This window comes from Trachypithecus francoisi, unplaced genomic scaffold (assembly GCF_009764315.1).
Source record: "Trachypithecus francoisi isolate TF-2019V2 unplaced genomic scaffold, Tfra_2.0 Lachesis_group4, whole genome shotgun sequence".
In the NCBI taxonomy this organism is placed as follows: domain Eukaryota; kingdom Metazoa; phylum Chordata; class Mammalia; order Primates; family Cercopithecidae; genus Trachypithecus; species Trachypithecus francoisi.
The window spans coordinates 25,544,753-25,569,085 of NW_022681469.1; the positions used below are offsets into that span (position 1 = coordinate 25,544,753).

The window sequence follows — 24,333 nt, forward strand, 5'->3', positions numbered from 1 at the left end:
GGGGATATCACCACCAATCCCACAGAAACACAAACTACCATCAGAGAATACTATAAACACCTCTACGCAAATAAACTAGAAAATCTAGAAGAAACGGATAAATTCCGGGACACACACACCCTCCCGAGACTAAACCAGGAAGAAGTTGAATCCCTGAATAGAATTATAACAGGCTCTGAAATTGAGACAATAATTAATAGCTTATCAACCAAAAAAAAGTCCAGGACCAGACGGATTCACAGCCGAATTCTACCAGAGGTACAAGGAAGAGCTGGTACCATTCCTTCTGAAACTATTCCCATCAATAGAAAAAGAGGGAATCCTCCCCTAACTCATTTTATGAGGCCAGCATCATCCTGATACCAAAGCCTGACAGAGACACAACAGAAAAAGAGAATTTTAGACCAATATCCCTGATGAACATCGATGCAAAAATCCTCAATAAAATACTGGCAAACCGAATCCAGCAGCACATCAAAAAGCTTATCCACCACGATCAAGTGGGCTTCATCCCTGGGATGCAAGGCTGGTTCAACATACGCATATCAATAAATGTAATCCAACATATAAACAGAACCAAAGAGAAAAACCACATGATTATTTCAATAGATGCAGAAAAGGCCTTTGACAAAATTCAACAGCCCTATGTGCTAAAAATTCTCAATAAAATAGGTATTGGTGGGACGTATCTCAAAATAATGAGAGCTATTTATGACAAACCCACAGTCTGTATCATACTGAATGGGCAAAAACTGGAAGCATTCCCTTTGAAACCTGGCACAAGGCAGGGATGCGCTCTCTCACCACTCCTATTCAACACAGTGTTGGAAGTTCTGGCCGGGGCAATCAGGCAAGAGAAAGAAATCAAGGGTATTCAATTAGGAAAAGAGGAAGTCAAATTGTCCCTGTTTGCAGATGACATGATTCTATATTTAGAAAACCCCATCATCTCAGCCCAAAATCTCCTTAAGCTGATAAGCAACTTCAGCAAAGTCTCAGGATACAAAATCAATGTGCAAAAATCACAAGCATTCTTATACACCAATAACAAACAAACAGAGAGCCAAGTCATGAGTAAACTCCCATTCACAATTGCTTCAAAGAGAATAAAATACCTAGGAATCCAACTTACAAGGAATGTGAAGGACCTCTTCAAGGAGAACTACAAACCACTGCTCAATGAAATAAAAGAGAACACAAACAAATGGAAGAACATTCCATGCTCATGGATAGGAAGAATCAATGTCGTTAAAATGGCCATACTGCCCAAGGTTATTTATAGATTCAATGCCATCCCCATCAAGCTACCAATGACTTTCTTCACAGAATTGGAAAAAACTACTTTAAAGTTCATATGGAAACAAAAAAAGAGCCCGCATTGTGAAGTCAATCCTAAGCCAAAACAACGAAGCTGGAGGCATCACGCTATCTGACTTCAAACTATACTACAAGGCTACAGTAACCAAAACAGCAGACCAATGGAACAGAACAGAGCCCTCAGAAATAATACCACACATCTACCACCATCTGATCTTGGACAAGCCTGACAAAAACAAGAAATGGGGAAAGGATTCTCATTTAATAAAGGATGCTGGGAAAAATGGCTAGCCATATGTAGAAAGTTGAAACTGGATCCCTTCCTTACACCTTATACAAAAATCAATTCGAGATGGATTAAAGACTTAAATGTTAGACCTAAAACCATAAAAACCCTAGAAGAAAACCTAGGCAATATCATTCAAGACATAGGCATGGGCAAGGACTTCATGTCCAAAATACCAAAAGCAATGACAATAAAAGCCAAAATTGACAAATGGGATCTAATTAAACTAAAGAGCTTCTGCACAGCAAAAGAAACTACCATCAGAGTGAACAGGCAACCTACAGAATGGGAAAAAATTTTTGCAATCTACTCATCTGACAAAGGGCTAATATCCAGAATCTACAAAGAACTTAAACAAGTTTACAAGAAAAAATCAAACAACCCCATCAAAAAGTTGGCAAAGGATATGAACAGACACTTTACAAAATAAGACATTTATGCAGCCAACAGACACATGAATACATGCTCATCATCACTGGCCATTAGAGAAATGCAAATCAAAACCACAATGAGATACCATCTCACACCAGTTAGAATGGCGATCATTAGAAAGCCAGGAAACAACAGGTGCTGGAGAAGATGTGGAGAAATAGGAACACTTTTACACTGTTGGTGGGACTGTAAACTAGTTCAACCATTGTGGAAGACAGTATGGTGATTCCTCAAGGATCTAGAACTAGAAATACCATTTGACTCAGCCATCCCATTACTGGGTATATACCCAAAGGATGATAAATCATGCTGCTATAAAGACACATGCACACATAAGTTTACTGTAGCACTATTCACAATAGCAAAGACTTGGAACCAACCCAAATGTCCATCAATGTTAGACTGGATTAAGAACATATGGCACATATACACCCAGGAATACTATGCAGCCATAAAAAAGGATGAGTTCACGTCCTTTGTAGGGACATGGATGAAGGTGGAAACCATCATTCTCAGCAAACTATCGCAAGGACAAAAAACCAAACACCACATGTTCTCACTCATAGGCGAGAACTGAAAAATGAGAACACTTGGACACAGGAATGGGAACATCACACACCGGGGCCTGTTGTGGGATGGGGGGAGGGGGGAGGGATAGCATTAGGAGATATAACTAATATAAATGACAAGTTAATGGGTGCAGCACACCAACATGCCACATGTAACAAACCTGCACGTTGTGCACATGTACCCTAGAACTTAAAATATAATACAAAATAAAAGAAAAAGAAAGAAAACACACAGCCAACAATATGACACACTTGTCACCAAGCAGGTATCATTTTGGAAGGTGCTGCCGCTGCTCAAAAGGGCAAAAACATGTATTTCTATTATCACAGTTTCAAAAAGAGTGTAAAACTGAAAAAGGAGTGCAATGGTGTGTGGTCACAGGGCGACACTAGGGAAAAACTATGACACCCCGTTACTATCATAGCTATAGCCTTGTCTCCTCACTGTCTGTCTTCAGACAAACACGCTGAGACAAATGAGCCTTCCAACTAAAGGATGGGTTCTGGCTGCTAGGGAAAGCCCAAGTTCCAGTGGAAAAAAACTGCTGAAGTCATTAAAAGATCAAAAATTATTCTCTCCTCCAAGAATTAATTTACTATACAAAGAATTTAATATATAAGGAACATTTCAACTTTTCAGCAGGAAACGTTTTCCATTCAAAGAAATACAGAAATTTGAACTCTAAACATTTATAACTCTATTAATCATAATATCCCATCACCTTCATTCATGCTGTTACATACTTAACTAAAGGCTTCTAGTATTCTGTTCAATTATTTTGTTCTCCAGGAATGATTTCTAACCTAAAGAACATTCCTCCAACAAGTATATGAAAACTAAATTGGCCCCATGTGTAAAACTGTACATAGAAACTTAACCAAAAATTTTCATCCTAAACCCTCTATATAGTGAACATTAAATATTTCCTAGCCAGGGCTCTCCTGTGTTCAATGTATTTTTTTCTGTTCCCCAGTACTCAGCACATAGTTGGTCACAATAATATTAACACTAAACCATCATTAAAAAATCTGTCATATTGGAAACTAGGCTGGCAGATGGACCATATCATCCTACAGATTTTCTAAAAGACTCTGAAAAGGTTTAGAAATCTTCTCCCTTCTTTATATTCCTTGACCATACACCAAAGCCTGTCTTGTTTACTTCACTATTAAACAATACCTCAAGTAATATATGCATAGACTCTCCATTGCCTACAAAATAGTTTGCCTGTCTTAGTCCCCAGCCTCTCTACTCAGTCCTTTTCACTCAGTCCTTTTCATTACTACCACACTAATCTTCCTTCATCTCATCACACTCCAATACAAATCTCCAAAGGTCCCATATTACCTACAGCAAAGGTCCTCAAACTTGAGTGTGCCTAAGAATCACCTGAAGGTCCCGCCCCCAGAGTTCTTGTTTCAGTCAATCAAAGGTGGGGATAAAAATTTGCATTTTTTAATATGTTCCCATATAATGCTAATGATGGTCTAAGAGATATACATTGAGAATCACTTACCCAACACAATGGCTTCCAAATACAAGATCCTAAACAAATACATCAGAATCACCTTAGGTGCTAAAAAACGGAACGTAGTCCTTATCCACAGCAACTGTCATTCATAGGGTGTAGGATGGAGCTAAAAATCAATCCCTAGATGAGTCAAATGTGTAACCAGGTTCAGAAACTATTACTCTAAAGATAAATCACAAACCACTTAGATAACCCTAACAGCTTTTCACAACCTGCACCCAAATCTACCTAACCAAGCTTATCATCAGATCCACAAAGTAAACCTTCAGTTATGCTACACTCTTCTTCTTACCTATCCCTGAATATCCTTGTCTATTCATTCCTTTTTTGCCACTTGCAAATATTATCTCATTAGTCTTTCCACCTACCAGGAGTGCCATTTCCCATCTCCTCTACCTCTACGAATCCTCCAAGGATCAACTCATCATCAATCTCCAAAGCCTTTCTTGGGCCATTCAACATGTCTCAGAATAATAACATTACATATTACATCTACTACTCTTCTTACTTTCAGCAGCATTAGTCCATCTGTGTGTCTGTGCCATTAGCCATCCAGTTTATTGATGAGTATATAGCCTAATATTACTCAGTACTGTATAACCTGAAAGAATTCTGAGAGAACTAGAAAACATGGAAACCTAAAAATAATCTAAAAGTTATATAACAATTTTGATTGCATAGCAATTACAATTTAAAATATTTATATGAACCTCTTATTCAAAAATGATCTATGCTCAAATTTATAGGACAATAATAAAGATGAGTAGAATAGATAGTTAAGAAACAATCAACAACAGATTAACTCAAGTCATGACTAAGGCCATTCTTCCACAACATGCTTAAGAAGAAAGGGCAGAAAAGTAGATAGTTAAGAGGGGAAGAAAAATGGGGAAAGAGAAAGCAAGCAAAAATGCAAAGAACATTGCCATATATTGGCCTCAGAGCAATTAAACAAAATACATGAAATGAAATGTTATTTCTATGTCAGACCTCTCACCTTTCATTAGAACAGTTTCAGTTCTATGTTCCTTCTCTGTCAAATAGCTTATGCCATTGGTACATGTATGCATTAACGTCAAATAGCAACAGCACTGCCAAGTGTATAATTTGGAGACTACAAGTTTCTGACAGATATAACACATAATTGATACCTCTTTTAGTGTCTTAAATTCATCTTGTCTACTTTCTCTTAAACTATAAAGTTTCCAAGGATCCATATTTTAGAAAAATAACAAAATAAAGATCACAGATCCACGATAAAAATAAGTCATTTCCAAAAAGTAGATCAGTACCCTAACAGGCTAGGTCTACAGGTAAGTGGGATATGAGGAGTGACTGCTAATAGATACAAGATTTATTTTGGCATAGATGAAAATGTTCTAAAATGATATGATTGTGATGGTTGTACAACTCCATAAACATACTAAAAAACCACTGAAATCTATACTTCAAATAGGTAAACTTTAGAGCATGTAAATTATATTTCAATAAAGCTGTTTAAATAAACAACTAACTCATTCCATAACTTAGACAGAATCCCCAAATCACTCATTTTAAACTATATGTATGAAACGTATAACTCATTTAATAAAACAGAAATACCTATTTTTAATCTGTAAATTTCACCTGTTAATATCTGATAGAATTTAAAGTTGCTTAGTTCATTACAATCAATTTTATTATGAAATAATGGGTTTTGTTTTCAGTTGTACAGGAATTATATACATCTGACAATTACAAAGTAAGCAGAGTTAGGGAAGACATGTTATCTTACTTTGTTCATAATCACAGCTAATTCCTCATGGTAGTATTCTAAATAGCATTCTAACAGATTTAATAATTGTTTTCAGTTTAGAACATAAGTAAAAGCCAAAGATGGGGGGGTCATAAAAACTTATTCAGAAACTATTTTATGACCTTGCCATAATTAAAATTACATAGTCCATAATACACTTTCTAGGCCTTGATGTATTCAAGTTCTAAATGTCCTAACTACTATAATACAAATAATTACATTTATATATTCTAATAATGTCTGATGTATTTGTGTAATACTAGCTATTTTTATTAGTATTTCATGGTATATCTCTTTCTATTCTCATACATTTAATCTTATGTTTAAAGTGTATCTTTTAAACCCAAAATGACAAATTTGCATTAACAGGGGAGAGATACATATTTTTCAAAAGTGCCACTATCATAAAAGAGGGGAAAAAAAAGACTATAAATGTTCAAATTTAAAGACAACCAAACGAAATACCTGATCCTAAACTGGTTTCTCTACTGGAGGGGCAAAAATACTGCTGTATAGAACATTACTGGGTCAGTTGACAAAACAAGAATATAGACAGTAGAGTATATAACTTGCTGTCAATTTTTCAAAGAGAAATGCATGTGTGTGTCCGTATATACACAGAGAAAACAGGAAAAAAGTGGTAAAATGTTAAGAACAGCTGAATTCAAATAAAGAGGTATATGACTCTTTGTACTATTCTTATTCTCACAATTTTTCTACAATTTTAAAATTATTTAAAAATGTTTAAAGTAATAAAACATCATAAAATGCATCTCTTGAAACAGCATAGTTGGGTCTTGGTTTTTTTTAAATCCAGTGTGATCTCTGTCTTTCAACTGGAGTATCTTGTCAATTTATATCTAATGTAATTATTGACATGGTTGGTGCTAAGTCTATCACCTTGCTTTTGGGTTCTATTCATCCTATCTTTGCTTTGTTTTTTATTGTTTCTTTCTTCCTTGTTCTTTTTCCTTCTTTTCTTTCTTCTGAATTAATCAAAAATATATTCACTGTTCAATTTTATCCCCTCTACTGGCTTCTTAGCTATGTATCTTAGAATTTTAATGTTTGCTCCAGGGATTGAAATATGCATCCTGAACTTATCATAGGCTACCCTAAACATTATACCTCTTCATGTATTATATAAGAAATTCACAACAGCATGGTATCATTCACTCTACTCCCATCTTTTGTGTAATTATTGTCATATATTGCCTTCCAAAATATATTATAAAACCCACATATACCATGATTGTTTTTGACTTAGACAGAAATTTTAAAAATTCTTTAAATAAAAATAAATCAAGAAATGCGGAGGGGGAAAGCATTTTATTTTTTTGTCCACATATTCACCATTTCTGGCCCTATTTACTTTTTTCTGTAGATCTAAGTTATCATCTGGTATTATTTTCCTTCAGCTTGAAAAACTTTTTTTTTTTTTTTGAGATGGAGTCTCACCCCTCCGCCCAGGCTGGAGTGCAGCGGCGCAATCGTGGCTCATTGCAACGTCTGCCTCCCGGGTTCACGCAATTCTCTGCCTCAGCTTCCGGAGTAGCTGGGATTACAGGTGCCAGCCACCACACCCAGTTAATTTTTTTGTATTTTTAGTAGAGACAGGGTTTCACCATCTTGGCCAGGCTGGTCTTGGACTCCCGACCTCGTGATCCACCCGCCTCAGCCTTGCAAAGTGCTGAGATGACAGGCATGAGCCACCATGCCTGGCCGAAAAACTTTCTATAACGTTTAAGTGTAAGTCTAGTGGTGACAAATTCTTTAAGTTTTAGTTCATCTGAAAATGTCTCTATTTCAGCTTCATTTTAAAGAATGTTTTTGGTAATACAAAATCCTAGATTGACAATTTTTGTTTCTTTTCAACACTTTTGGAATGATATACATTGACTTCTGGCTTGCATTGTTTCTGATGAGATGTCACTGATAATTTTTATCACTGTTTGCTTGTAGGCAATGTGTTTTTCTTCCTCTGGCTATTTTTAAGATTTTTTTCTTTGGTTTTCATAATGTGCATATGTGTGCTGATTTTCTTTGTGTTTATCTTGCTTGGGATTTGTTACGTTTCTTGCATCTGTGCATTTATGTTTCTCAACAAATTTCAAAACTTTTCAGTCATTATTTCCCCTGATATTTTTCTACCCCAATCTCTCTGTCCTCTCTCCTTCTGTACCTGTAAACCACATAATTGTTAAGTTGCATAATATCCTTGAAGATATTATAGCTTTGTTCATTTTCCTTTTGTCTATTTTTTTCTCTGTGCTTTGATTTGGATGGTTTACATTGATCTATCTTCAAATTCACTGATCCTTTCTTCTACAGTATGTTATCTGCAGCTAAATCATCTGGTGAATTTTTCATTTTATTATTTATTTATTTATTTATTTGAGATAGAGTCTCACACTGTCACCCAGGCTGGAGTGCAGAGGCACAATCTCGGCTCACTGCAACCTCCACCTCCTAGGTTCAACCAATTCTCTTGCCTCAGCTTCCTGAGTAGCTGGGATTACAGGCACCTGCCACCATGCATGGCTAATTCTTTTGTATTTTTAGTAGAGACAGGGTTTCACCATGTTGGCCAGGCTGGTCTTGAATTCCTGACCTCAAATGACCCACCTACCTTGGCCTCCCAAAGTGCTGAGATTACAGGCATGAGCCACTCCTGGTGGGTTTTTCATTTTAGATATTTATTTCTATCAACTTTTTCATTCTGGTTAAGAGTCACATTTTCCTGCTTTTTAACAAGCATAATAATTCTATGCTAGACATTGCAGGTGCTTTGTTATTGAGAAACTGAATTATATTGTCTTACTTTAGAGAGAGTTTTCTTCTATCAGACAATAAATCTACAGGTGGATCAAGATGCTGAAATAGAGGCTTGGTTTGGGGCTTTGTTGTATGAGATCTATAGTAGCCTGTCTTCTACTCCTAGAATGGCCCTGCTCATAAGGTGTGACCTTTCTGAGGTCACAGCTGAAAGCACAGTATGTTTAGCAAGCTCTCCCCACACTGGCTGGTCTGAGCTCCAACACTGCTCAGAAGCTTCCAACTTCTAAAATCTTCACTCAGCTCAGAGTCCCACAGTAGCTGTTTTCTGCCAAGCCTTGTGGTGTACACAGCTTCATATATGATCAACAGGCTAAGAGTTTGGAAAGTATTCACGAAGAAGATGCAGGGATGAAGGTAGAGCTCATCTAGTGTGTTCTTTTTTCTCAGTTGACTGTGCTGACTACCTAAGTTGCTTACAGCAAAAGGTAACTTCATCAAGATGAAAAACAGAAGTCCCTAATTCTAATTATTTTTAATCTAGCTTTAAAATCTATTATCTTATTTCATACTTAAACATGGATATGAAAGGCACACATTATTTACATAGGACGGATGAGCAAATCAAGATGCAAAATGTTAAATAACCAGCCTCCAACCCATAAAGATATTTTATTCAATACACAAATATTCACCAAGTACCTACTACAGGCTTGGTAACTGACAAAGCAGTAAAAAGAACTTAGAGCATACAGTTTCAACCAAAATATTATTTCTACTGAACCACCAGTAAAGCATATACACTGTACCAAAAGTTGTCTAACGAATGAGAAACGAGGAATCAATCATTCAATCCACCAAGAGCATGTCTACATTCTAAAAAATGACTATAATTTACATTCATGATTTACTTTTTCCTGCAAAGACTCCTATTTGCCATGGAAGTAATTTCATGCCTACACAGTTACGTTTTCCAATTCCCTACATATACTTAATTTTTTTCATATTAGCAGATACTATCTAACTAAGTTACTTCTATTTAGTTATGTCAAACTTGCTTCAGCTAACTCTTAATTATATTTCTAATTTCCAGCTGGCCAAATCAAATATATTTTGCTCACACATGTAGAAAAAATATAATACAATTTCTAAATATCATTTCAGCAGCATCATACCAGACAGTAATATCATTCCTCTAATCTTCAACAAATCAAGCAAAGTGATACATTTATACCTCACAGATCTATTCTCATCTCTCAAAATAAGCTCTTGTTCTGTCATGTAACCCAATATATGCACAAGTTGACTCTAAGGAAATAGTCAACAAAATTAAGCTATATACATGTTTATAAAATAATGCTTAAGAACAGTTTAATATTTTTTACCTTAATATATGACTAATTCCAGTGCAGTAAAGTATACTACAACAGAAAGACAGATACTATACATATTGAGAATATGCTTCTGTTTTTAAAGTCTGCCAAAAAAAAAAAAAAAAAAAGAAGTCTGTTAAAGGTTTTGTTTAGATGGAGTCTCACTCTGTTTCCCAGGCTGGAGTGCAGTGGTACGATGGCTCACTGCAACCTCTGCCTCCCGAGTTCAAGCGATTCTCCTTCCTCAGCCTCCCAAGTAACTGGGATCACAGGTGTCCACCACCACACCCAGCTAATCTTTGTATTTTTAGTAGAGACAAGGCTTCACTATGTTGGCCAGGCTGGTCTCAGACTCCTGACCTCAGGTGATCCGCCCGCCTTGGCCTCCCAAAGTATTGGGATTACAGGCATGAGCTACTGCACACAGCCTGTTAAAAAGTTTTTTGAAGATGATAGAAGTTAATGCCATCAGCAACATCACGTTCAAATGCAAGCATTACTTTCTTATCCTCTTTATGACTCTCAAGGTAATGTTTTAGGTGGCTTGTTGTTGCTGTTGTTGTTGTTATTCTAAACTGTTACTCTGAATCAAGACGACACCCTTTGTAAAAGGCTCTTACCTGTAGAACATCTTGGATCTTCACCCATACATCTGCCATGTCATACAGTTTGATATCTTCCTGCTGAGTCAGTGGAGTCACTACAGTGTCCTGCAGGTATCCCAGGACCACAGAGTGTGCAGTGGCTACAGCATTAAATTTGTCAAACAGTAACTCCAGCAGTTCTAGAAGCAACCTAGTGACATAAACAAATAAATAACATTGACACATACATACATGCAGATAAATGGCTTACCGTGACCTGCAAGAAAAACATCAAACTAAAGTAGCACTCTACAATGTAAACAGCATAAACGTTAGATTTCAGCAGATGTGAATTCAAACAACTGTATTATCTTAAGCAACTTTTAAGAACTTATCTAAGCCTCAGTTTCCTCTGCTATAAAATGGAAATGATGTAAGAATTTTAAAACCAATTGTAAAGCCCCTAAACTACCAATAGCATCTCAATAAACATATGTTGCCTTTTTAACATAGCTCACTGATTACAATACTACTACTATGTATTCATATAGGCAGCTTCTCCAAGGAATTCACGCATTTCAGACAACAGCTCAGATGTAGGACAGAATATGCTGTTCCCTAGCAATAAATTAGGCACTTTGATAAGCATATTAATCCATTTAGTCAGGGAAAGCTGCGCTTACTACAATCCAAATGCATGGCCCGAGTTGCCTGAAAAAATATATACACCTGCCAAGCAATCTGACTTTCACCACAGGGAGAAGCTCAGGCATCCACATTATCTCATTCACCATAGTGAGATATGCTGGACACATATTATTACATCAATTTTATATACTCAAGGACACAAAATAAGGTTGCAGTGCAGCTAGGCCTAGAACAATAGTTGATTTCCATGTCAGTACATTTAGCCACCTACCTCTCACTACAGTTCTAGAATGTAGATGTATCTTTAGAGATAGCACAAAGATTTATGTCATAGATGCAAAGTAATTCCTCTACCACTGAGACTTACAGTTTCAATGATCACATAGGCCTGGAACCATCTTTTCCTCCTCTGAACCTGTATACTATTTTGTCCTGCTTTTAAGGAACTTATCACGTGAGCCTCACATATGTGGCTCAATAAATGACGGTCATATTTCTTTATATATAGACATTTTACCTCACTTCTCCATTATTAATCTTTCAGAGTAGGCACTGCTTTATACATCTCTGAATACTTAGGAGCACTTAGAACAATAATTAGCAAATACTGTTGAATGAATTTAACGTGTATAGGATGAACAAGTACAGAAAATATTGCAATGTGAGCTTTATTATATATTTTGTGGCTCTCAGCTTGTAATTCCTAAATATACTGATAAACCAACTTGGAAAGTTGAAAAGGAAAGCAAAAGAGCTTGTCAGCAGTGTCAATTAACAAGATTTTATTACCATAAATAAGGGGTTGTAACTACAATCTCATCAAAACGTACAGCACATTATCTATTCTATGGCTTCTTTACTGCCCAATTGTTGTAATTAATGTGCCAATGTGACAGCCCATAACTATCTTTGGTAAAACCATAATATCTATTTGACACTGTAATTCGGATGAGACAAAATCAATAGAATTTATGTAGTACTCTCAGCCTAGAATACACATACATAATCCAGACGTTACATATTGTGTTTATAAATAGAAGTCATTCTACCTTTTGATTGATGATTCTTTTTAATCCTTTACAAGTCAAATTCATATTTATACTCACATATATCTAAAATAATTCTTCTTTCTCATCTGTGTTATTGAAGAACTACTCAAATATTAGCAGAGATACATACAAGATACAGAAACATGTGTCTAAACATACCAACTGAAACACTTAATGTGGTGCAGGGAAATAATCCGTATAAAACTGGTATCCGACATCATACAGATCAGTAACTTAATCAGTACATACCTGATTAAGTGAAGGTTCTCTTTTTCCAACAAAGATTTATCCTAGGTATGTAAGACTGTGGTTCTCAAATATGAATCTATAGACTTAATATGTTTTTAAGTGGTGGATACCAAAGTATGAATAATATATTGACTTTTCACAAAGGTAAATTTATTTAACATTACATCTTTTGTACTCTCTTGATAGGAAAATCTTAGTTATTTTCTGCCATGAATGGCAGTTATGTTGCCAAATGTCCTTACTGGAGAAAATTAAAACTTACTGTATGTTAACATAAATGTTGGGGTATTCAAAACATGGTGTGAAATCATATTGATCCATGACATTCAGATGCCTGAGGTACACTGGTGTCTAATGTCCCAGTGGCATGAAGTTCTAGATACAGGATTGTGAACCAGCAGCAAAGTTTTAATGGAAAAGTGGCTCCTCTTGTTAGGGGTGCTGTTATCTGGTTATCTCCAGAGCTGATGAGTTCCACAACTGCATACCTTGCCTGTCAGTCAAGGACAACAGCTGTTCAGCAGCCAGGAGCAGTGCTACATTTAGAAAAAAAAAAACCCAGTAGAGAATAGAGGTGTAAGATGAGATTCACAGTATCTGTTAACATCTTGGAAACAGCCATCTCTTAATAAAATGCTGACACAGTTCCAGCTTCTGCCACTCCTGGAGGCTCAAAGCCAAAACAAGCCTGTTCCTATAGTGTGGCCATCATAGCCACAGGACAGGCTACACAGAGAGGAAGGAAAGGAGATGTAATCGTAGCTAGGAGATAGATCACAAGTGGTGACACTCCACTTGCAGCTCCACCTATTTTGAGACCTCCAGCCATTTTAACAGGAGGAAAGCTCTCTTCCACCTTACCAAAGCACAATGGTGTCATATTATTTAATAAAACCCACAGCTCTCACACCAAAATTTAAAATGTATGTGCTTCAAATGATACCATCAAGAAAGTAAAAAGGCAATACAAAAAACGAGAGAAAAAAATTTGTAAATCATTAATCTGATAAAAGACAAATCTAAAATCTTACACTCGTAATAAAAAGACAACTGAACTTAAAAATGGACAAAGGATTTAAATATCCATTGCTCCAAAGAATATATATGAATAGCCAATAAGCAAACAAGAAGATCCTTAACATCATTAGCCATCAGAGACATGCAAATCAAAATCACAATGAGCTAGAACTTCAGTCCACTAGGATGGCTATAATCAAAAAGCAAAGCAATAAAAAGTATGAGTAAGGATGCAGAGAAATTGGAACTCTCATACAGTGCCAGTGGGAATGTAAAATGGTACAGCCGCTTCGGAAAACACTTTGGCAGTTCCTCGCGACATTAAACATAGTTACCATATGGAGCCAGTGATTCCATTCCTAGCTATATACCCAAGAGAAATGAAGACATACGTGCACATAAAATCTTGTATACAAATGTCCTTAGCAGTGTTATGCGTAAAAACCCAAAGGTGGAAACAATCCAAATATCCATCAACTGATAAATGGATAAATAAAACGCGGTATATTCATACAATAGAATATTATTTGGCCATAAAAAGGAATAAAGTACTGATACATGGTACAATTGGAATGAACCTTGAAATTACTATGGTAAGTGAAAAAAAGTCACAGAAGACCATATATTATATGATTATGGTCATATAAAATATTCAGGATAGGCAAATTTATAGAGACACAAAATATATTAGTGGTTACTTAGGCTGGGGGTGGGTGGCAACTGACTGATAAAGTATATGGGATTTGTTTTAGGGAGGACATAAACTTGCTGGAACCAGATAGTGGTGACGGTTGCAAAACTCTACGAATGTACTAAAAACCACTGAATTGTATACTTTTAATAGGTGAATTGTGCAGCAGTGAATTATACCTCAATATAGCTGTTCAAAGAACAGCAGCTGTGGCTGTGAATGGGGAGAGGGAAGATCCAACACCTCTCTAACAGTGAAGAGGAAATACATAAAATAGTGAAAAATGAAACTTGGCATCTCAAAAACCAAGGTGTTGTGAAAGCTGATTCCTTTACATTCTTACTACCAGGAGGACATCAACTTTTCTCTTTTAGCTCACTTGGTCTTTTATTTGTTTCTCCTTCTTAAATAACATGTAAGAAACAACAGATTTCCATTCTTTCCCAGCACTGACACTTCCTACATCTTTCATTATGAAAAAACTCTCCCAACTTCTCCAAGTGTCCCCATCTGCAAAGCGAAAGTATTAATTAATAACTGTTCTAAGAGACTCACAACACTGCTGGAAAAATCGAATTAGAAAATAGAACTAGCTGAAGTAATGGTACAATTCTAAAGAGAGGGGAAGGTTCAGGTTTCCTTTGTCTGAAATTCTGGCTTGAGCAACACTGAGGAGAATGGTTAACCTTTCCTGTGTGAAAGGAAAATAAATCTTGGGACCCCAAAATCACTAAGACAAAGGGAAAAGTCAAGCTGGGAACAGCTTAGGGCAAACCTGCTTCCTGTTCTATTCCTTAAAAAAACAGCTAAGATTTTTTTTAAAAGCTACATACCTCCCTCACAGTTTGTCCACACGGAAATTCCTTGTGGACAAAGAATAGAACTCAACCTCATGTCTCTGGTCACTGAGATAAATTTGTATCTGACTGCTTCCTTTGGAAAGGCTAATCAGAAACTCAAAAGAATGCAACTGTTTGTCTCTATCTATCTATGACCTGGAAGCCCCTCCTCGCTTCGACTTGCCCCACCTTTAGGGACAAAACCAATGTATATTTTACATATATTGGTTGATGTCTCATGTCTCCCTAAAATGTATGAAATTCAAAATAAAAATAAACAAACTGTGCCCTGACCAGTGTGGGCACATTTCATAAGGACCTGAAGCTATGTCATGGCTACGTCCTTAACCTTGGTAAAATAAACTTCCTAAATGGTTGAGACCTGCCTCAGATACTCTTTGGTTTATGCTTGAGAGAGGTGGGGGGAGAGAGAATTCAAGTGAAACTAGAAATCTGGAAGGAGGCCGGGCGCGGTGGCTCACGCCTGTAATCCCAGCACTTTGGGAGGCCGAGGTGTCGGATCACCTGAGGTCAGGAACTGGACCAACATGGAGAAACCCCGTCTCTACTAAAAATACAAAATTAGCTGCGTGTGGTGGCGTATGCCTGTATTCCCAGCTACTCGGGAGGCTGAGGCAGGAAAATCGCTTGAACCCAGGAGGCGAAGGCTGGGTGAGTCAAGATTGTGCCATTGCACTCCAGCCTGGGCAACAAGAATGAAACTCCATCTCAAAAAAAAAAAAAAAAAAAGAAATCTAGAAGGAGAGATGTTGGGTTTTTGTCTGGATATGTTAAGTTTAAGGTGTATATCCTTAGGTAGTCAGATATGCAAGTCTGGAGCTCAGCAGAGAATGATACTGGAAATTTTAAAAGTGAAAAATATTTGAGGAGATGAGATCACTCGGGGATAATATGCAGAATAAGAAAAGCAAGTGAGGTCCAGGACCAATACTCCAGGAAAGAGTATCATTAAAAAGATGGTTAGAAAGTAACTAGAGATGAAGAAGGAGGCCAGGGAACATTGCAGAGGAGAAAAGAGAGAGAATACCAGCAAAGCAAAAGGCTATGGTAAGGCTAAAAGAGAGAAATGTACAACTTAAGGTCCCCAGTGACCTTGACAAGAAGGGTTTCAATGGATCATTGAGTGGAACTCAGTAGTGGGATAAGCAGTGAATGACTAATAAGGAAAAAGAAACCAAAGTCAATCATATGTTGTCCCTCACCAGCATGTACACTCCTTCAAAAAGAAAAGGAGAAAGGAAGACAACGCTCCCCTGATGCAGCAAAGAATAAAAGAGATTAGGAATCATTCACATAAACAGGATGTAAATCTGCACTAGCTTGGCCCAATTTAAAGCTACCAGAAATAAACTGAAATATGTTGTTAATATTTATATACACTCTCTGACTGCCCACAAGATTGAGAAAGAGCTGTTTGCCTTTAGCTACAGACACACTGAGGATGAAAACACAACGCCCCATTGAAATCATTCCCTGCCCCACTCCCACCACAAAATATTAAATAAAAGAAATAAAACATTATATTGCAGCTAGCTCAGTTGCTTACATCCTGCTAGGATCAAGGTTTTCACCACTGATCTCAAAAAGACAAAAGAGTGACAAGATCATGAAATTATCTCATGATTCCTTAAGCTGAATTGAATTAGTAAAGGCCCAAGAACCTTAGAGATTTTAATTTCAATAAATTGCAATTTCTACCCTTCAGAAAAAAATAACACACATACCCCTCTCTCACAAGTTGTTTCTAAAGTCACAAAACAGTATGTAGTAATACTCAATACAGCATCACAGTTGGTGAAAGAAAATATTAATCCTGGATGGCAATGTGGTGTAAATGCCAGTAAGAAACCTGGACTTGAATACCAGCTCTCTAGACTTCTCCAAATTTCAGCTTCCTCAGAAATTGACTGTGAGAGCTACATGCAAAAATATATATGAATGTAACACTTAAAACAACAGCAAATTAAAAGTAATAATGAATTAATTCCTGTATCTTTAACATTTATCATCTAGAGGGAAAGGAGATAAGAGATACTCTGGATGTTCCTAAGGCCCAGCGCATCTCTCTCCTTCTAACAGCTTGGTTAGTAAAGTCCTGCTTATATTCCATAATGAAAATTCTGTATCATTCTAATAAAAAGCCCCTCTTTGATTAAGTTAGGTGATTTCAATTTCTGGCACTTATAACCAAAAGAGGCCTAATCCATAGAGTAAGAGCTAATTCTCTCTTTCCTCTGTGATTCTACAATCCCTCCAAACAATTACAATGAACTGAGAGAAGTGACAAAACAGGCATGCGTGGCCTCCTGGGCCAGAAAGTGAAGGCAGAATTCCTATTTTACGGTTCTTTGTAAACACATCTCTCCTATAACACATGGACCAATGTCCGGAATGGAGAAAACAGTCGAATTTTGAGGGCAAATGAGCTCACGAATAAAAAAATGAGCAATGCAGTATGGCAATATGAGCAGAAGTCTAGGATGAAAGATGATGACCTGGGGTCCTTCTTCTACAAGGGGCAGGTAGTTAGCTAAGTGTCATAATGGAGGAGATTCCTAAGAAAGTAAGACTGAAATGAAGTATCAGTGACAATGACAATGAAATCATGATAGCAAAAAAAAGGAGACCTATGCTCATAATAGCCACTCTTTCCTAATTATTCACAACATTCTGAGCACTGTGTTAAGTACTTTACTTGGATTATCTCATTTCATCCTTAGGACAGCCCTATGAGGAAGGTACTACGTTATCCTCATTTTATAGACAAGGAAACTGAAGTTCAGAGATAAGAAGAGAACAAAGGACACAGGTTTGGACAATGTCCCTTTTTAGGGGTGTTAGAAAACAAGGAAACTATTTTAGAAGAGAGGCCAAAGTAAGTACTCTATGATGCTAGGGAAGCCAAGGCTAGAAAGAGAACCAACTGTCTATACTGCCTCTTCCTTCTCAACACAAACAGATTTTCACCCCGGGACTCTACTGAAAAATCTATTGCTAAAAGTCCCTAATAATTATTTTGCTCCATCCAAGAAACCCACTTTGGCCTTTAATCAAACAGCCATAGCACTTGTTTCTACTGCCCACTCTTGCCTTCTTGAAACACTGGCTTCCACCGGCTCCACAACCCTCCACTCTTCTGCTTTCCTGCCACCTCTCCAGTTGCTCCTTCTCAGGAACCTCATCCTCAGCCTGTTCCTTAAATGCGGTAGACTCTTCTCAACCCTCAAACTCTCTCTAGCTGAGCTCATTCGCCCCTAATCTTCAATTATCTATCGCTATCAACTCTCACACATATCTCTTGGCCAGATTACTCCCCTGAGCTGTAGACCTCAAACTTAATATGACTTAAATGGAACTCATCATATTCTTCCCCAAACCTACGTCTTCATGTTCTCTACGTCAGTAAATGGTAATGCTTGCCCCAGCAAAAAATCCTTACCTGCCCGCCTCCCTCATACCCAACGCATCACCAAGTCTCTTTACTGCTACCTCTTTACTCTCTCTCAAATAGGCCTCCTTCACTCCATTGTCACAATTACCTTGCTCATGCAGGCCATGCTGCCTTTTGCCAGGATTATTAAAACTGTCCTCAAACTAGTCTCTCCTTCCCTCCAGTCCTTTCCTCTTCCCCCCTACTGTAAGCTCACTATGGGTATGAGTTTCTGATTTATTACTGTATTCCAATATTTGGCATGACACCAATTGGCAAAATAACATACGATAGGCAATAAATGAGTATTTGTTGATGAAGGAATGAAAAAGTGGGCTCCAACAGAACAGGAGAGAGGCCTGATTACAGATGAGGTGGTAAGAAAAAAAGTGTTATAGATTAAAAATCTCCTGATTTTAGAAGCCCACTATAAAAAATATTTCACACAAAACTAGGCTCTCAAAAAGGTAACCTTATAAAGCTAAACATGAGAACATGAAGTAGAGTTACGAGCTGAAAGATACACACTTTAAGAGCCAACTTTAATAATATGGCAATAAAATATATTTTACATTTAAAAAACAGAAAAGTATCAGGATGAAGAAAGTGTTAATTCCTTAAACACATATCCAATTACCCAGCGGGTTTTAAAACCAGATTTCCTAGAGAAGTAAAATGTTACTTATTCTCCAGATCATCTACTAACTTAGCAATCCCTGGGTATCTCATCTTCAAGTGCTACCATGAAAAAAGGCAGAAGGCTAAGAGGCACATGTTAAGAAACAGTCACAGTTGCAGAAGGCAAGAAGCATCAACAGTGTAAAGCTACATCATCAAGCTGTGAAAAAATTTCAATATTTAAGGTGAGATAAGACTATCTGAATCTAAATTTAACATCCAGGGAACCTTGAATTAGTCATTTGGCTGGAAAACCCATGTTTGCAGCCAAGAAGCTGCCTTACTTGATCACGAAGCAAAGACACACACAAGGTAGAAGAATTAGTTCTGTTCTACTACTTATCTGCTGAGACTTTAATATCAGGGTTCTGCACTTCCCCACTGACAGACAAAGGCAATAACCACAGAATGTTTATTTCCCTACTACTATGCTCTAAAAGGTAAGAAAGTAGTGAACTCAGAGCATAGATTTTATATAAAAACTTTATAATTTTATAAAAAGAAATGTATAATCAATTAGCTAAAAATGGTCTTTGTTTTACCTGCCCATATCTCTCATACACATTTCCTTAATAAGCCTGGCTGAGTTACTATTTTTCATTTCAAATAGGACATGGAGCCCATTTAATCTTCAAGGTTATCTAATACTTACTTTTAAGGGATACAAATACGTTTTACCACTTATTAATAAGTCTTCGTGTAAAAAGGGGTTACTATTTAAAGAGTGCTGACTAATTCTCCATCTGCTCTATGAAAAGAGCAAGAAAAAATTAGTAGTAATATAGAATGAAACACAGTAAAAATAACAAGAATACTGAAGAGGGGCCTGGCGCTAGTCACTTCCTTCCTGTGTTACTCCCTCCTTGTCAAGTCAGGTTTCTGAGTTCTAGAGAGATGACCTCAAACATCTAATTCTGATGTATGCCAAATTAGTGGCTAAAATTAGAAAATAAACCCAGGCCCTCTTTCTTTGAATTAAAGCATCAGTATCATTCTTTTGAAATCCTTTCCCCCATTCCAAAAATAACATTTCATCATAGTGGAATATTAGAAAAATGATCCATAAATCCACTTCCCAGGGACAACAAAAGTGAAGATTTTAGGTGCATATTCTTAATGCTTTGTTGTATATTGTTCTTAGTACAAGAATGCCCCTAGAGGAATTATTTGGATAATCAAATTTGATTCTCAAGTGACCTAATTAGAATCCAGGCACTCTGTGGCTACTTTTCACGCTTCTCAACATGTCCAGCTATCTCCGAGGCCTGTCACTGACCACAGTGTGAGGTATGGGTAGGAAAATGGATATTTACTACAGAGATCATCCTTCTGAGGACAAACAAAATCAGGCCCATGACATGGGTTGGAAACATCGTCTTTATATAAGCCAGAAAGCAAACTTACATGGTGGAAAAAGACTACTTCTAATCTTAATTGCACCACGAACAAGCTTTGTGAACTGTCAAATTATTTCAGCTTTCACATTTCTCTGGGTAAATCTGGGATTAATAATAATGCCCCTGCCTGTGAGGAGGCAAGTGGTGAGGCTCACTCAGGTGAGATACCAGATGGCAGACAGCTTTGCAAAGCGTGAATACTACAAAACTGCAAAATTCTATGACGTTTGTGATGTTATCTAAAGAGTGTTCTCAAACTTCAGTGTGCATAAGAATCAACCACGGCATAGAGTCCTGTGGGCCCTGCACCCAAACATTCCAATTTAATAACCACTGCTTCTTGGAGAAATTTGCATTTCCAATTCTCGACTGACACTGGTGATGTGGGTCCACAGACTCACTGTGAGTAGTGCTAAAAAATATAATAATAATAACTTCCACTAAATTACCTTATTTGCATATTTTTCTTATTTGTTCATTCATTAAAACTGGCCAGGCACAGTGGCTCACACCTGTAATCCCAGTATTTTGGGAGGCTAAAGTGGAAGGACTGCTTGAGACCAGGAGTCCAAGGCCAGCCTGGGCAATCACAGTGAGACACTATCTCTACAAAATAAAATAAAATAAAATAAAATAATAACTTTAAATAGCCAGGCATCGTATCACATACCTGCAGTCCCAACTACTCAGGAGGCTAAAACAGGAGGATCTCTTGAGCCCAGTGGGGTCAAGGCTACAGTGAGCAATGATGATTGGGCCTCTACATTCCAGCCTCGGTGACAGAGTGAGATCACATATCCACAAAAATAAACTTGTAGGCATTTAATATGTGCCCAGCCCTAAATCAGGCTGCAAACACAAAGTTAAACACTCCCCCTCCCCTTATAAACTCACAGTCCAATCTGATTAGAGACTATGACAAGAGGATGGGACAGGAGCTAGAAGAGCCCAGACAAAATGAAATCAGCCTGAGAAACACATGAAGGTGCTTTAATCATATATGACACCGCCCCTACACATCATCAATGAAAGAATTTCCTTTGACACAGGTTTGTTAGTTTGTTTTTGCAATGCAAAGATCCAGTATTAGTCTGAGCTTGGAGTGCCTTTCCTATTACAACACTAGCAAGTGCACAAAAATGACAAAACCTAAGGCAGCTCCCATTCTAGCAAACAGAGAAGTGGCCTTGATATAGCACAATGGCTGACATCTAAATAAAGTTATGACAGTCCATGAAACAGATTGTATCTATTCCTCTGACTGGTGGGATCTTTAATTTGAACCTGCTATAATATGTAAAACATGAGAAATCAAGAGTAGGTTTGTTTTGTTTTTTTTAAACTTTGCCACATAAAAAAACAAAGGTTTAAGAAATGTAATATGGAGTAACATCTCTGGCTTATTCAGCCAAGAAGCCTTTTTCTAATGACTATAACCAAAGGACAATACACAGCCAGAATAATGGCTGTCCAACCTCATGTTTACAAAAGAACTATGAACATTATCGACATTTCTTAGTCACTGTATATGTGATGGAGCTATTATCAATTAATTTATTTAAGTCTTACTAGGAAGTATATAGACTTGGGACCTTTCATGGTAACGATTATATATTTTAGCTAACAATTGGAGTAATAAGTCCCATATGTAAAAAAAAATTAATTCATTTGTTCTAAAAATATTTCAGTTAAGCTGCAGGGGACATATCCTAGTTGAAGAATAGTGGAACTTCTTCTATATGTCTCTGGTTCATCCTATTCATCCCCTTCAATATTTAATAGTTGGGTATATTTAAAGCATGTTCTCACTGATACGTGTAATCAAAAGTAGAGATTTAATCAAATGGAATCATAATCACTGAAGTTAAATTTACTTGCTTCCCGCTTGCTTTGATTCGAATTAACTACTCATCTAAATTACACGGAGGCCCTTCCTGACTCCAAGCATGTCCAGGTGCTACATGCAGTGCTTGGGAATGGCTATAAGAAGCCACAAGGACAAATGCCTGACCTCGCTTCAAAGCTGCTCTTAAATGACTTTTCTGTAAAATAAAATGACCAATTCCACCATGTCCTGCATTTCGGATACTTAGAAGACGGGTAACTAACATAGAAAGAAGAGACAAAAGGAAATGCTATTTATATGAAAAAGAAACTCATGCCTGAATCTAGTCACAGGTCTAAAAAAAAATCATGATCAATATTTCATTTATTTCTCTTTCCATAAACATTGTATTTATACTACAAAACTATCCTTGAGGCCTGAGCCTTTAGTCTTCCTCACAGAGAAAAACATTTTATACGAATGTTCTATTATATCAGTATGCCCTCATTCTGAATTCTGGCCTCCAAAATATAAAAAATATTTCAAAAGTTTATTTTTTCAATTTTAGAGCAATAATTAAATGTATTTCTGAAAATATCAGTCTTCACAGACTGAAAAACCAGGAGGGAAGAAAGAGTTTTAGAAAATGAGGCAAATATCAACCTTGAGAAGAACTATGGCGATATTATAAACGATTCAATGTTAGAATTATTCAGCAATTATGCAGCTAACATGGACAATTAATTACATGACAGATACATGGGTGACAGAAATGAAAATGGTGTACAACCCCTTACAATACAGTGTAGTACGTGACAGGTGTGCTCAAAAGTCATTTGGCCACTCCTTCAGATTCCATATGTATCAAAGATATAAATATTAAGAATGAGACTATGTAAGTACTAGAAAAGTGTTGAAAATTTTATTTATAATCTAAGAGTAGGGAAGTTCTAAGTATGACACAAAACCCAGAAGCTATAAAATCTGATAAATATAGCTTCATAAAAAATTAAAACAAATGTCTACATGCCCAGAAGCATCATGAAGTCAAAAGAGAAACTCGCAGAAAGTTACAAAATAAATTCCAAAGAACGAATTTCCTAGATATGTAAAGAGTTCCTACAAATCAATAAAAGACAAACATACTAGAAAAATGTAAAGACTTCCTACAAATCAATAAAAGACAAACATATTAGAAAAATAATTCATTGAAAAGGAAATAAACACTATTTAAATATTGTACTGTTGAAAATTTCAAACATTAAAAAAGTGAAGATAATAGGATAATGAACCACCTTGTACCTATTACCCTGCTTCAGTATCATTTCATGGCTTACTGTAAGTGTATCCTCAGTCACTCACAACCTATTTTATTTTGAAGTAATGCATCCATATATAACCCAGATATCATGACAAGTTACTTTTATACAAACGAAAAGAAGTGTAACCGTACTTATAATAAAAATGCAAATCCAAACCACCTTGGAAATACCATTTTTCACCTCTCAGATTGGCGAGGATAAAAGTATTTGATAATACAACCTGTTGGCAAGGGTATATAGGAACTCTCAAACATTATCCATGACATGAAAAACCGGTATCATCTCTAAAGGCACACTTGGCAACAGTTAAAATTGAATCAACACAGAAGTAAGCAAAATCAGTGAAAATGGCCTATCAAGAATCTGGCTGCTTTCATTCTCACATCTTAGGGTTCTTTGAGTAATGCCTTTCTTCCCCCTTTAAACTCCAGGAGGACAGGGACCACATATAATTTGTTGGGCATTTTAGCCCGGTGTCTGGTCCATGGCAGATATTTCATAAAT

The 24,333-nt window shown here is 36.8% G+C and overlaps 1 protein-coding gene across 4 annotated transcripts in view; it reads right to left on the bottom strand.

Annotated features, from left to right (window-relative positions):
- EXOC4 (exocyst complex component 4) overlaps positions 1 to 24,333 on the bottom strand; it is an 823,024-nt gene that overhangs the window by 682,117 nt on the left and 116,574 nt on the right. For all 4 annotated transcript variants that reach the window (XM_033193639.1, XM_033193641.1, XM_033193640.1 and 1 more), the window contains exon 7: positions 10,700 to 10,874. In XM_033193639.1, coding sequence (XP_033049530.1) covers positions 10,700 to 10,874 — 175 coding nt within the window. The remainder of the gene's footprint in view (positions 1 to 10,699; positions 10,875 to 24,333) is intronic.